Source organism: Crocodylus porosus, unplaced genomic scaffold (genome assembly GCF_001723895.1).
Source record: "Crocodylus porosus isolate Cpor-Errol unplaced genomic scaffold, CroPor_comp1, whole genome shotgun sequence".
In the NCBI taxonomy this organism is placed as follows: domain Eukaryota; kingdom Metazoa; phylum Chordata; order Crocodylia; family Crocodylidae; genus Crocodylus; species Crocodylus porosus.
The window spans coordinates 22079659-22092640 of NW_017728950.1; the positions used below are offsets into that span (position 1 = coordinate 22079659).

The 12982-nt window shown below is 43.0% G+C and overlaps 1 protein-coding gene across 1 annotated transcript in view; it reads left to right on the forward strand.

The window, feature by feature from the left end:
- PIGG (phosphatidylinositol glycan anchor biosynthesis class G) overlaps window positions 1-11039 on the forward strand; it is a 220892-nt gene extending 209853 nt beyond the window's left edge. Inside the window, exon 12 of the mRNA XM_019555121.1 lies at window positions 9581-11039. Within this exon, the coding sequence (XP_019410666.1) occupies window positions 9581-9782 (202 nt within the window). The 3' untranslated portion in view covers window positions 9783-11039. The remainder of the gene's footprint in view (window positions 1-9580) is intronic.
- The last annotated feature ends 1943 nt before the right edge of the window (window positions 11040-12982 follow it).

The following is a 12982-nucleotide window of genomic DNA, read 5'->3' on the forward strand; positions in this document are numbered from 1 at the left end:
AACCATAAAGCATCATAGAGATGACCACAGCATGATAAAGTTGCGTCTTTTGCTTCAGTATAATGCTGCTTTTCCAGATTTTCTTTAGCTTTCTTAATTGGCTGATAGCAATGGATATTCTGGTCTTAATTTCCTTTTCAGCTGTTACATCTTCTGTGATGGTGGCTTCCAGATACTTAAAACATGTTACTCTTTCTGGTTTTTCATTGCTGATCTTTACATCAGCCTTGCTGCCAGTGATCTTGGAGGTTGTCATCACTTTGCTTTTCTCAGTGCTTATTTCCATTCCATAGCTCTTTCCAGTTTTGTCTAGTATTTCTGTAAGTTCTTGAAGCTCTTCAGATGCCCCTGCTATCAGATCAATGTCATCAGCAAAGTGTGTGTTGTTGATCTTCCACCCTCCAACTGATACAGTTCCTGTGAAATTCTCTAAGGCATCTGACATGATTTGTTTGAGGACGAGGTTGAAAAGGCATAGTAAATGCAAGCAACCGTGGCACACTCCTACTGAAGTGCAAACCATTCAGTGATGTTGTTGTTGATCAGCACTCCACTACTTGCATTGCTGGAAAGCTTTTCTGTTAGTGTTATCAAGGATCTGCTAATGTTATGCTTCCTCATTGTGAGCCAGAGTGCTTTGTGCCACAGCAAGTCCCATGAAATATGAACTCTCATTTCTACCCAGGAGAACTTTTACAGTTGTTTCTCTGATGCCTGATGAAGGGTGTTTGTGCCTGAAAGGTTTCAATTAAAGAATTTTTTTTGCAAAAATTTTGTTGGTCTAATAAAATATATCACCTCTCTCCACAAGCCCTGATTGCTTTTTCCTCTAGACTAATGACTACAACCTGGATACCTGCCACCCTATCAAAAACTTTCTTGAAGTCTATGAAGTTATGAAGTTCTTTTTGGTCATCATCATGGTACTTTTCATAAAGTACTTGGATGTTGAAGATCTGTTCTGTGGTATTTCTCCCCACTTTGAACCCAACTTGTTCTTCTGCCAGCATAGTCTCTACTCAAGGCTTGAGTCTGTTCAGTATTATTCTTACAAGTACTTGGCTTGGATAGCTGATCAAACTGGTGGTGCAGTAGTTTGTGCATTGGTGGAGATTCTCCTTTTTTGGAAGGGGAATGACGACTGACTTTGTCTGCTGGACTGGCCAAGTTTATTCCCTCCATATCATGTTGCAAACCCAGGGGCAGGCAAAGTCCAGCCTGTGATGGACTCTATTTTCCAGCAGCCCCTGCCCACATCACTACAACTGGTTTCCATGGAGACCCCAGCAGCAGTAGTGCTGTGACAGCATGGGGCCAGGGTTTCCATGGAAACTGGCATCAGCAGCACTGGCAGGCTGTGTGACAGGGCAGGGAGCTCCTTTGGGGCTGGAATCTTGTGGCAATGACAGCAGAGTCCAAAGCCGGGGCAGAGCTGCTATCTGCTGCCCACACGTTCTGGAAAGGGGAATACAAGCAGTGGATTGTAGCTCTGCCCCAGCTTTGGACCATGATGTCACCACTGCAAGATCCCAGCCCTGCCCTAGAGCAACTCCCTGCCCAGCTGCACCCTTCCAACACTACACCAATGAAGAAATCAAAAAATTTTACAGCAAACTCAAAGAAGCACTAGCTCTGACATCAAAGAAAGACATCCTGGTCATACAAGATGAGTGGAATGCGAAAGTTAATACTGGTGCCCATAGAGAATGGCACAATACATGCCATATGTTAACTACGCACTGCATGAAAAATACTTTTTTGTTAGTTCTAAACCTGTCACCTACTAATTTCCGTGGGTGCTTCTCCCAGCCCCCCCTGCTCCCCAGCTGCAATGCAAGTGCAGCTTCTGACTGAAGGAGTTGTGCCAGGGCCAGGTAGCTAGAAACTGCTTCCAATGCTCTTGCTGCCTTCTGCTCCGCTCCCCACCAATACTCAGCCCAGCCACAGGTCAGTTCCTTACCATCTGGAAGCTGTGCTTGCACCACAGCCTTGTGGAAGTCAGGGAAGGGGAAGGCAGGGGTGAGGAGAAGTAGCAACTAGGTGTGGACAACATCCGGAAGTGAAGCTGCACCCAGGCTGGGCTGGGTAGTGATGGGGGTGGGGAGAAGCAGCCACAGCATGGAAGCAACTTCCAGCTGCCCATCCCAGTACCAGTGCAGGGCTGAGCTCAGGTACAAGCAAAGCCCTGTGGCTCCCTGCAGGTTGGATCTAGTGGCCCTATGGGCCAGATCCAGCCCGCAGCCTGTATGTTGCTAACCCCCAGCTTAGATGCGTTCTGTAGCATTTCTCAGTCTTGAATTGATCACTGAGATGAATACAGGTTTCCCTCACTTTATGCAGGTTCTGTACTTGCGAATTTGTTCTTATGCAATGACCCTTTTTATACGAAAAATTCGTTATATGCAAAGTAAATTCACTCTTATAGGATCGGTGTGGTGGAAGCCCACAGTCAACTGCTTTGTACGGTGCATTGTGGGAGCGAAGCACACCAAAATGTAGTCTCCTGTGAGGATATATGCTCCTCAGTCGTTGTCTGTGACACATGTTTCTGTAGTTGCCATCCCCACAGTGCCCTGTGCTTGTGTGTACCGTCTACTGTTGGCGATTACCAAAATTGTCTTGTAGAAGTGGTAGAAATGGGTCTGGGGGTCAGAACAGTCAAGGTCTTGGAATGCATCCCTATTTGTTACATTGTAAAGTGGGTTCCCTTTATGTGAATTTGAGTTATGTGCCATTTTCCAGGAACGCATGTACAGCATAAAGCGAGGGAAACCTGTACTGATGTCAATGTTGTATAGCCTCCAGGGAGCTGAAGATGTAAAAACGTTTTTACACATAGGTGGGTTGAGGGACTGCGGGGACTGATTTTTTAATCCAGTCCTTTGTTGCTCTCCATGGGATGGATTACCAGTATGCTTTCCTCTCTTTAGCAAACTCGATTTTAATTGCCTCTGGTCACAAGTATCCCTGTAAGATCTTGCAGGCAACATGTTGCTTGTGTGCCATGGGTTTGGGGCCATGTCCTACAAAAACATTTCTAGTACCAGTAGTGCTTTTTTCTTTATTTTAAGAAATGAAATGTGAACAGAGGCCTTCAAATTTTGGCTATAAATAGGAGATGCACCGTTTACAGGAAACGAGTGGGTTTTATCGCACATTTTTGGCAACGTAACTTTTTCATTTTGCAACCTCTCCCTTCCCTGTTCTGCTGTGTAACCTATTTTCAGAGCAAGTTGAAGAGGCAAGCATTACAGGGTGACAAAACATTAACTATTAAGTTCTGGAAACTCAAGGAAGTAGAAAATCCATTAATAGTACAAGTTCTTGGCCATGCTTCCCCATGTATCATTAAATATTAAATTAATAAGGAAGCCTTTTCTTGAAAACCCATACCTGAGGTGAACTGTATGCAGTGCTTTTGGAGTCAGAACAGGGAATTTTCAGAAGTATTGTTTTTTTGCTACACCACAGTCTTTTGAGCATTGTTTTTTTTTTCTCTAGATCTAGCTGTCCTCAGCATAAATTTTGACAAAATAAAGTTCTGATTCGCATTGCTACTCGTGCTGCATTCTGAAATCCTAGTAGTGTCACAGAAGTTAACCTGTAAGATGAGTTTCACATTATAAAAGTTGATTCCACCTTTTTTTCCTGCCATACACTGAAATGTGAGTTAATAGAATAGGGGTTAATAGAAAAGGGCAGACTGGCGGGCAGGCCGGCAGACCCATAAGCTTGAAGTTGCAATGTTATTTTCATCTCCCTGTTTCTGCGCACTTCTCTTAACTCCCCAGGAAAGGAATTAGTTGTTGCTAAGGCAGTTTAATAGAGAGCAAGTTTTACAGATACTCATTACATTAGGCTATTCTGTGGCTACCAGGCTGTTCAGCCTGATGCTTTAAAACCAACTTGTGTAGTATATAGAGTAGGGCAATGATAGCTCTCCAGCCTGGATCCTATATCTGATGAACTAGTCTGTCAGATCAAAAAATGGTGCACAGAATTTCCTTTACTGAATAGTGGATGGGGTGTGCCAAGAAAATAGCTTCTAGTGCTGAGATCAGCAACCCCTGGCGCATGTGCCAGAGCACGGCATGCAAGGCCATTTCACTTGGCACACCATGGCGGGTCTGGGCTCTGGGCAGCAGCTAGTCACGGAGCCTGGGCTGTTCCCAGCAGGCACCTGGGAGGCTGTGAGCCTTGCTGCAAGCAGCCTGGGCTCCGTGGCCTGCAGCACCTACCCAGAGCCTGGACTGGCTGCAGGAGTGGCACCAGCCTCTTCTCAGTGTGGGGTTCAGGGAGGCTAAGGGCTGCACTACAGGCAGAAGCAGGCGGGCTGAGCTGCATGGAATGGGTGGGTGGCAGTGTTGGAGGGATGGCTATGCAGGGGCTAAGACAGATTTTGGGGTGGCCATAGCCCCCCCATACCTTCTGGTGCCACCCCTGTGCACTGGGCCCCAGAGCCCCAACCGGACTTTGTGCCAATGGTAGCCGTGAACCCCTTGGGCGGACAACGTGGGAGAGGCATGAGGCAGTGTGATACTTCCCCCTTCCCCCCCCCGCTCCAATTTTGTTTTTCTGGCATGCCAGCACTCCAGTACCTTACAAGTAGACATTGTGGTTTTTTCGGCACTCTGGCCAAAAATATTGCCTACCACTGTTTTAATGACCGATTAAATTCTTAACAGTCTCACCTAAGGATGAGCTGGCCTTAGTATTTAAATACCCAAGATATAGTTCACTACACTTAAACTGTAATTTGACACACTGTGATTTTTGTCACTTGTAAGAGCTGGGTCTTCCTACATTTAAGTGGGTGATATCTAAGGAAATTCCATCTACTGTGTGGAGATATTCATGTCTTAGTAGGTAGTTCTTCAAACCACCATCAGATCAGTAACCATGCATTTTCATATTGGCATCATGTTGCTGAAAGTAGGGTTTTAGAACGAAGATATTAAAACCATTGTAATGACTTGGACTCACTGAACATTCCAAAGGCATTTCAGCAAGAAGAGGGGAATATCTGGTCCAAAATCTAGTTAAGATTAAGGGTTTAAGATTCTACTTTCTGAAGTCCCTTAGCAGTTTCATTTGACTAAGATAAATCGTATTTCACTCCTGGAATTGTAATGTATGCCACTGAGTGCTATGAATTAGTTTGAGATTTCATCCCACAAGTGGATGTGTTTCATTTAGGAGTGAGTGACTGCAACTTTTACATTGTTTTGAGCTCCTTTTGAAATAAAGGAAATATGCAAATAGGAGGCATTAGAGCACAATGACTGTATTTTAATAGTTCTGCACTTTGTATATTTACAGTTTAACTAGCATGTTGTTTGTTTCTGGACTTAAAGTACAAAAGTGTTGGAAAACATCTTTATTTAGAGGCAAAGAATTGTATTTGTGCTTCAGTTATATAACTGTACAAAAAATCAATGTCTGGCTAGTTTTTTAGTGAAAATAACTGAAAACTCTGAAAACATTAAAGTTACTTTTTAATTAATTTCTTTCTAATCAGGGTAGTTGTTATTTTTAGTCATTGCACCCAATTTATCTGAGATTGGAAAAACTTCCCCATAGTGTGCTATATCAAATATACTGACTAGCAAATACAGGGAGTAGAAAATTAAATGCTGGGATTTTCAAAGGCCTGAAAGAGTTAATTAGGTGGGTACACAGCTTCCATAGACTCCTAACTCCATTAGGTTCCTTTGAAAACCCAACCAAATTCTTTCAACTGTTAAACTATCAGAAATGTTCATCTATAAAACTATAAATATCTTATACCCAATCACATTAATTAATTCTTAAACTGTTTAGGTATTCTAGGGAATACCTGTAAAAAAAAAAAACAAAAAAAACCAAAACAACCCAACCCCCTGATTCAGCAGATCTTTCCTTTTGTTCATCTAGACTCATTTCAAGTGAGGGAAACAATTTTATCTTCTTTATTTTCCTCCTACTGGCATTAACACAGCTAAGGTTATGTGCACTTCAGTTTGTTCTGGGTCTCAACAAAATCACTTAAAATGACTCCTTTGTGAAGACAATCAGAATGAAAGCATAACAGTAATTTTTCCTGCAGAATCTTTAATAGTTATGATCCTGGCTATGACCGTAAACTGCATCTGACTGGAGGGCCTGGTGGCAATGTGGTGGGGCTACTTTTGGTAAGGAAGCTTTTGTAAAATACCACATTGTTGCAATCTCCAGAGTAAGGTGAGTATAGGGCACTTCAAAATCCAAGCCCCCAGTGCCTTCTCTTTGTTTGGAGAAAAGCTAAGAGACATCACCCTGACAGAAACACATCCTCACTGAGGCATTAGGCAGTCAGCAGCAGGTCTTATCTGTTCCTCTCTGGCAGAAGCTACAACCACCAAGGCACTGAATGTATGGAATTGGTCTGGCCTTTGGATCTTGTCTCAGTGGTTTAAAGGAGAATGGCAGGTCTTGGGCAACCTCCACTCCTCCATACTCTTGCCTAGGTATACACATCAAAGGTCTTTGTGTGATGGTTGCAGGACTCCCTACAAGCTGATTCATCAGGCACCTGACTAGACCTCTTTCATGTACACCTTGATCCAGAGGATCAACACTTGCCTATTTTGTGTACAAGAATGGAAAATCCAGTCTTACTTTGAGATCGCAAGATGAGTTTTTTTGTAGGAAAAATCTCTGTAAATCAAGGATATCAGTGCTAGAGCAATTGGGAACTAGGCATGTGTCATTTTAGTCAGTCTAGACCACAGATGGCCAACCCATGGCTGGTGCAGGCAGCTGCTGTGTGTGGCATGCAAGCACTGGGTGTCCGGTGAAAGGAGGTGCTAGAATAAAGGCAGAGAATGAAGCATTCCATGGAGGAGAGTCTAAGACCGCTGCTGCAAGAGGATGTGTCAGTGCTATAAGCCAGGTTAACCCTAACCTTTACTCACAACACTTGTACGCTTTGAAAAGCACCCAGCGCCGTGACGCTTGCAATTTTATAAATGGCAAAATGTGTGTCAGCACGGAGAAAATGGTGGCAGCACACCTTTGAACTAAAACACATTGGAGGTTCTGATGTTCAAAAGCACACCGCCACCATTTTCTGCATGCTGACGCGCATCTTGCTACTTATACAGCTGCCTGCAGTGCAGCGCAGTTCACCTCAGCACACGTGCAAAGCAGACTGGATTAATCAAGTCTGCTCCAAAGTGGCGGATCTCCGGCATGTCGTGGGACAGAAAAGTATGAGTATAATTGCCCTTAGAAACATCCATTCAGAGAAGCATGACCTTTCAGAGGCAACAATTTATTTCAGGGCTGTCCAACTTGCAGCCCATGGACCACATGTACCCCCTGGGGGGTTAAACTGAGGACCCCAGGTTCCTGGTCCAGGTGCCACTCATGTCACTGGAACTGACGCCACTTCCACCAGAGTCTACAGACTTCTCCTCCCTTCTCCAGCTTCCATTGCCTGTCCCTACACCTAGGGCAGAACAGCATGGCATGGCCTGCAGCGCTGAGGAAGCCTACAGCCAGGGGTTTTGAGGGGACCCAGGTACCTCACATGGTACAGGAGTTCTGGCACAATGCAGCTCGGAGGAAGGGGGCATACAGCATGGCAGGGGAGGGCATATAGCTTATGATGCATTGTTGTGGGGGCACACAGTGTAGTGGGGGAGGACCCACATGGCACAGTGTGAGCCCCAGAGAGCACATTGGAGGCATGCTTGTGGCCCTCAGCTACTCAGAAGTTGGACAGATCTGTCTTACTTCATCAGATGAACGGGCAGAAAGAAAACTTTATATAGAAGGGAAAGGTGCAAGTGCAGAGGAAGCTGACAAGGGAGAGGAGCATCTCGTAGCAGACCTGCCTTCTGCCTGTTATAAATACAAATGTAGATTTTATCTACTTATCAATATACAGAGGTACCCAGTCATTTTAGGTCACTTACTGTTTAGAACAACATTGAAATTAATTTGGTTAAAATTGAAAGGAGCATCACTCCCTGTCCACTCTGAATATTAATGTGTAAAAACTATAATCTGGGTTCCTTTTCATAGGTTTCTTGATTCCCAACCAATTAAAATATCCTTACAGAGAAAAGCAATGGTTCTTATATTTTCTGCCGGTCAGATGGTTTTGTTCTATTTGCCTGTCTGACCAGGCAGGTGTCCAGAGTTTGCAGTAATTGAGAGATGTCTGCAAGGACTGAGCCAGGCAGATGGTAATGGTTCATAAGAGGTGTGCTGGGGGAGTTCCAATGCAGCCATAGCATCATGGCTATCGTGTGGGTAGCCCTGTGGATAATAAAAACAACACAGACAATAGTGCCTTCTGTTCCACACTACTTTATTTGGATTTTGCTTCGAAGGGGCGGTGAAAGTGCCTTGGGAACATGCAGCTGAGCTCTTTTTTATAGTAACTCAGGATCCTGCTAACCAAGAAGTGCGTGGGAGAGGAAAAGGTGCTCAAGTGAAAGTTTAGGTTGGGGTTAGGAAAGTACAAATAGTTCAGGGTCACAAGGAAGCAAATGCAAAAGGGCAGAGGTTTAGCAAATACAATGGAGGCAGAGTAACCTGAGGCCTAGGTATAATGGCCTTTAAACAAATTGATGTACATGGCTGTGACCTGTGTATTTATACAAAGTGATTTGTTTACAGGTAGTTTTGACATGGATCTAATAGATTTGTCACCCAAATGTGGAAGAATAATATTATTCAGGAGGCCACATGTTCTACACATGCCAGTTAACTTTTCTAATGTTGTAATTTTTGTATTGGCTTATAAATATCATTGCTTGCCTGGCAGCCATACACTTATGACAGTGCCAAGTTTTGTGCCCTGCCAAGTTATCCTTGTTAGGAAGAACCTTATTAAGACTTAAATAATCCTTTTCTTTTCTGTACCTTCCAGTCAGTTGTAGAAGAGGTACTCGGAGAAGTTATTGTCACTTATAAATGTTCTGGAAAACGCTAGACCGGTGCCTTTGAAGATGAGTGGTGCGACAAAGTTGTCTATATATTTCCAGCACTGCTCTTCTAAGGAGTCTTGAAGTACCTAGAAAAGATATTTTAAATAGATGTCTGAATATCTGTCTAGGTAGCTAGATGGCTTCTGTCACCATAATGTCATGCTGATTTGCTGTTGTGATTAATTGCTGTAAAGGCAGGAGCCTCAGAAATACCTGGTGTGCAGAAAATATATGGGGAGACAGATATATAAAGGCAATAAAATAAAGCTATATTAGTTATGCTGTTGTCATTGAATTATTAGTTTTCTCAAATAAGATGGTGAACAAGTAAAAGGTGCCTCTACAGTGAAATGGTTTAGATCAGCAGTTCCTAGTCTGTGGTACATGTACCACCAGTGCTACGCAGGCAACCTGTTAGTGGTACACATTAACAGATTTATTATAATTACTTTATATGACAACAATTTGCCGGTGATATTTAAGGTTGTATTGTTTTAAATTGGTGGTGCACAATCTTTCAAAGTTTGGGAACTGCTAGTGTAGATGAAACATAAGAAATTAAGACTCAAGTAATGCCTGCTTGATCAGAATGCATGAAAGCTAATGCTTGCTTTTCTTAACAGGCATTCGGCAGCGATGGGACATGGCTGTTTCTGCTACGCTCTGTTACGTTCCATTCCAGTTGCATTCTACATAATTCTGGTAACAGGTCTACGTTACCACCTATTCATATGGAGTGTTTTCTCACCCAAGCTACTTTATGAAGGAATGCATGTGTTCATTACAGCTGCTATTTGTGTGTTCTTCACAGCCATGGAAGCTTGACAAATCACTGTGATATTAAATATTTTGTGTAAACAGATTTATATAGATATATAGCCCAATGCCTATCAAGCTTCTAAAAGTGAGGAATTGTTCTGAAATGCTGTACATTTTTACATAAATTTTATAGTAACTATAATTTGTACTGTCATAGTTTTTCCTTAGAATAAATCATCTCAGGACAATTCATAATGATTTGGTGAAGCTTATAAGGTCTTATGTTCCTTAACTGTGATATCTGTGTTTCCACAGCATGTGTTTTACCTCCCATCAAAATCACGTAAGGCTTATGCATAGTAATTGAATGTACTTTTTTTAGCAATTTGCTTTAGTGAAATATCTCTTCCATTTCTTAGATGAGTGCTATAATTAAGTTTGAGGTTCTTCTCGATTTCTTTCTCCTGCCCTTTGGGCAACAAATCAGAAACATTAAAGGCTAGCAAAGTAATGAATCTTCTATGAAGCCTAAATGATTAGTGCTCAAGCGTGGTGTTTCCTGTTGCTAAATATGTATAAATGTTAAATCATACTGGTTGTTGCACTGAACATTTCTACATGTTTTTCACACAGCCACAGAAATGTGAGAGCCTTCAGGAATGAAAGAGCTAATGAACTCAAGGACAAGGATACTTTATTGAGATATGTCTTATTCCCTTTAGCTTAAAATCATGCAATATGCCCTCAAGGATTATGGCACAATAAATACACATCGCTGTCATTTTCCATGGTGCTGTCAAGAAAACAAATACATTGTTAAATATTCTATAATAAATTATTCTTTTAATATTTTCTTCTGTTTTGGTCTATGTAACAACATAAGCACAGTCAGTATCTCAGCTAAATGTTTTAGAGGTGTGCTGAGGGATGAACAAATGATGAATTTCATCTCCTCTTGCACTGCATCCATCTGAAAGTAAATGCTTTTGAGACCTTCAAGTCATTACTGAAGCTGATGGGCCATTTGTTAGGATTGTTAATGTCCTTTTTCATCTGATCTCTCAAAGTAAGTTACAGAAAGATGCCCCTTCATTTTGGTATGTGCACTTCCATTACCAATAAGAGACAGCAAACCTATCTTTAATCACTATAATGTGTATTCTCTGAATGGGCAATCTCAGTATTCTGCACTTCATGTCATTGGTGTTCAGTTGGAGAAGTTGCATGAGAGACTAATGGCTCTTGAATGTCATTAGCAGTGACGAGTTAATCTTTGGAAAATGAAATAATGGTTCTTTTAAAAAATAAAATGCTTTAACTATTTATTATATATGGAATATTGGAAATATTTCTTTATTTGTGAAAGTGTCTTATACATGCATTCCTTTTATGTTCAATATTTTTCTGGTTACTTGTTGCCTGGCAACAGAATGGGGGTTATTGTCATCTTCTGTGTTTGTTTTCTTGATAAATTCTGGAACTGTCCTTAATTTGAATACAGAATATAATTATAGGATAGTAGATCCTAGTGGGTGGTGGCAGGCATACTAGCAACACAAGGGTATATGGAGAGTGCGAGAGGGGAAGCTCTCTCTGGGGTAGAGCAAATCAATCCCAATCCCTCCACTGTGGGAATGATTGGTTCAAATTGTATGGGTTCTTATGTAGAGGAGGTGAGAATAAATAATTGCGGGGAGGAGGGGGGGAACAGGGCTACCGCCCTTGTTCTGCACATCTTGGCAATTTTGTCTGCTTTCTATTAGAGACTCTTCCTTTGGCATTCTGGGGAAGAAAGATGGAGGAAGATGAAGCTTCAGCATGCCTGCTCAGTTTGGGGGGCTGACTACAGTAGCTTTCAACACATCCTTTGGACTACAGTATGCTGCTATAGCACGTAGCCACTAGGTGGCAGGGAAGCTGGTTTATACTGGACAAACAATTAGGCCAGGGGAGACATTGAGTAGGGGAGTTGGCACAGGACCAGTACATAACTGCTCCTCACTGGAGTGGAGCACCTTCTGTACTAGAATAAGCTGTGTGTCATGTATCTCCCCCTTGTTTATTAAGGAGTAAAGTCAGTTTACTCTACAGTAAATGTGGGTTGTTTTCCCACCCTCACTCTTCCCAGTTTAATATCCTCATACAGTATTGGTTACCTCACAGAACAAAAGGAAAGTGTTGCCTTCAGGGGCCTTCCTTGTAAAGCATCTGCAGGCTAGACCAGATGATTAAAACCAGTGAGGACCATCTTTTGGCAGGTGTGTTGCAAATTAGCCACATGCCCTCCCCTGCTACTCTGCTTTCTGCTTCTTTCCATCTGCTCCCTGCCCTGTTCACTGCTATGCTGCCTGTCCCCTTCCCAGTCTGCTGTGTGCCATACATAGATGCTGTCTGTGCCACTTGTGGTACCTCCGCCACAGGTTGGCCACCTCACTCTAAAAAATAGGATTCAGGGGGAGCATTCTCTGAAAAAGAAATCCAGATTCTGCACTATGTTTCTGAAGTGGCTGTAAGAACTCATCTGAACTGTCTCCCCAGTTCACCTTGCTTAGTGCTCAGTGTGGCCAGGTGGGAGTGAATAATAAAACCTCTCTGCCTGGGACTCGCCTGCCACGCTTTGGATTGATGGAAGAATAAGAAGTTAATTCCCCAAGGAGAGAGGGTGTAGTAAATCACCCCAGAAGTAGGATAAAAGAAAACCGGTTTATTAGTAACTTCCCTGCAGGTTGTGGAGCACCCTGGCAGTTCTCACTGCTCACAGTTTCCCTTTTCTCCACCACTGTGCAGCCCACTCCCCCAAGTCAGTCAGCTCCACTCCAGTCCCACTCTCTTTTCTCTTTCCTGAGGTACCAGTGGATCCTTTCTCCGTGGGACCTTCTCTCAGCCAGTAAGATTTTCCTCTCTTCCTCACCTCCTTACTTCACCAGTCGCCATGGTTACCTACACCCAGTCTACTGGTCTTATCAGCAAGCTGTTCCAGCACTGGGTCTGCCACTCCTGGCATCCCTGCTGAATCTCTCCATGCTGTGCCCCAGGGGGCAAAGGAAAACCCCTTGCTGTGGAATTAAGTAGCTGTTGGCTCCTACTAAGTTAATATTCTTCCCCAGTGTGATCCCCTTCCCAACTGTGTTTAGTAAGTAATTAACTTTGCCCTGTCCCTGACCTGATTCTTCCCCTACCCCACAACTTAATAATGTCAAAGGAGCAGGGCTGTCTTTGCCTTATTACACTCAGCAGTGATGGTTAAATTATTGTGCAGTTTATCT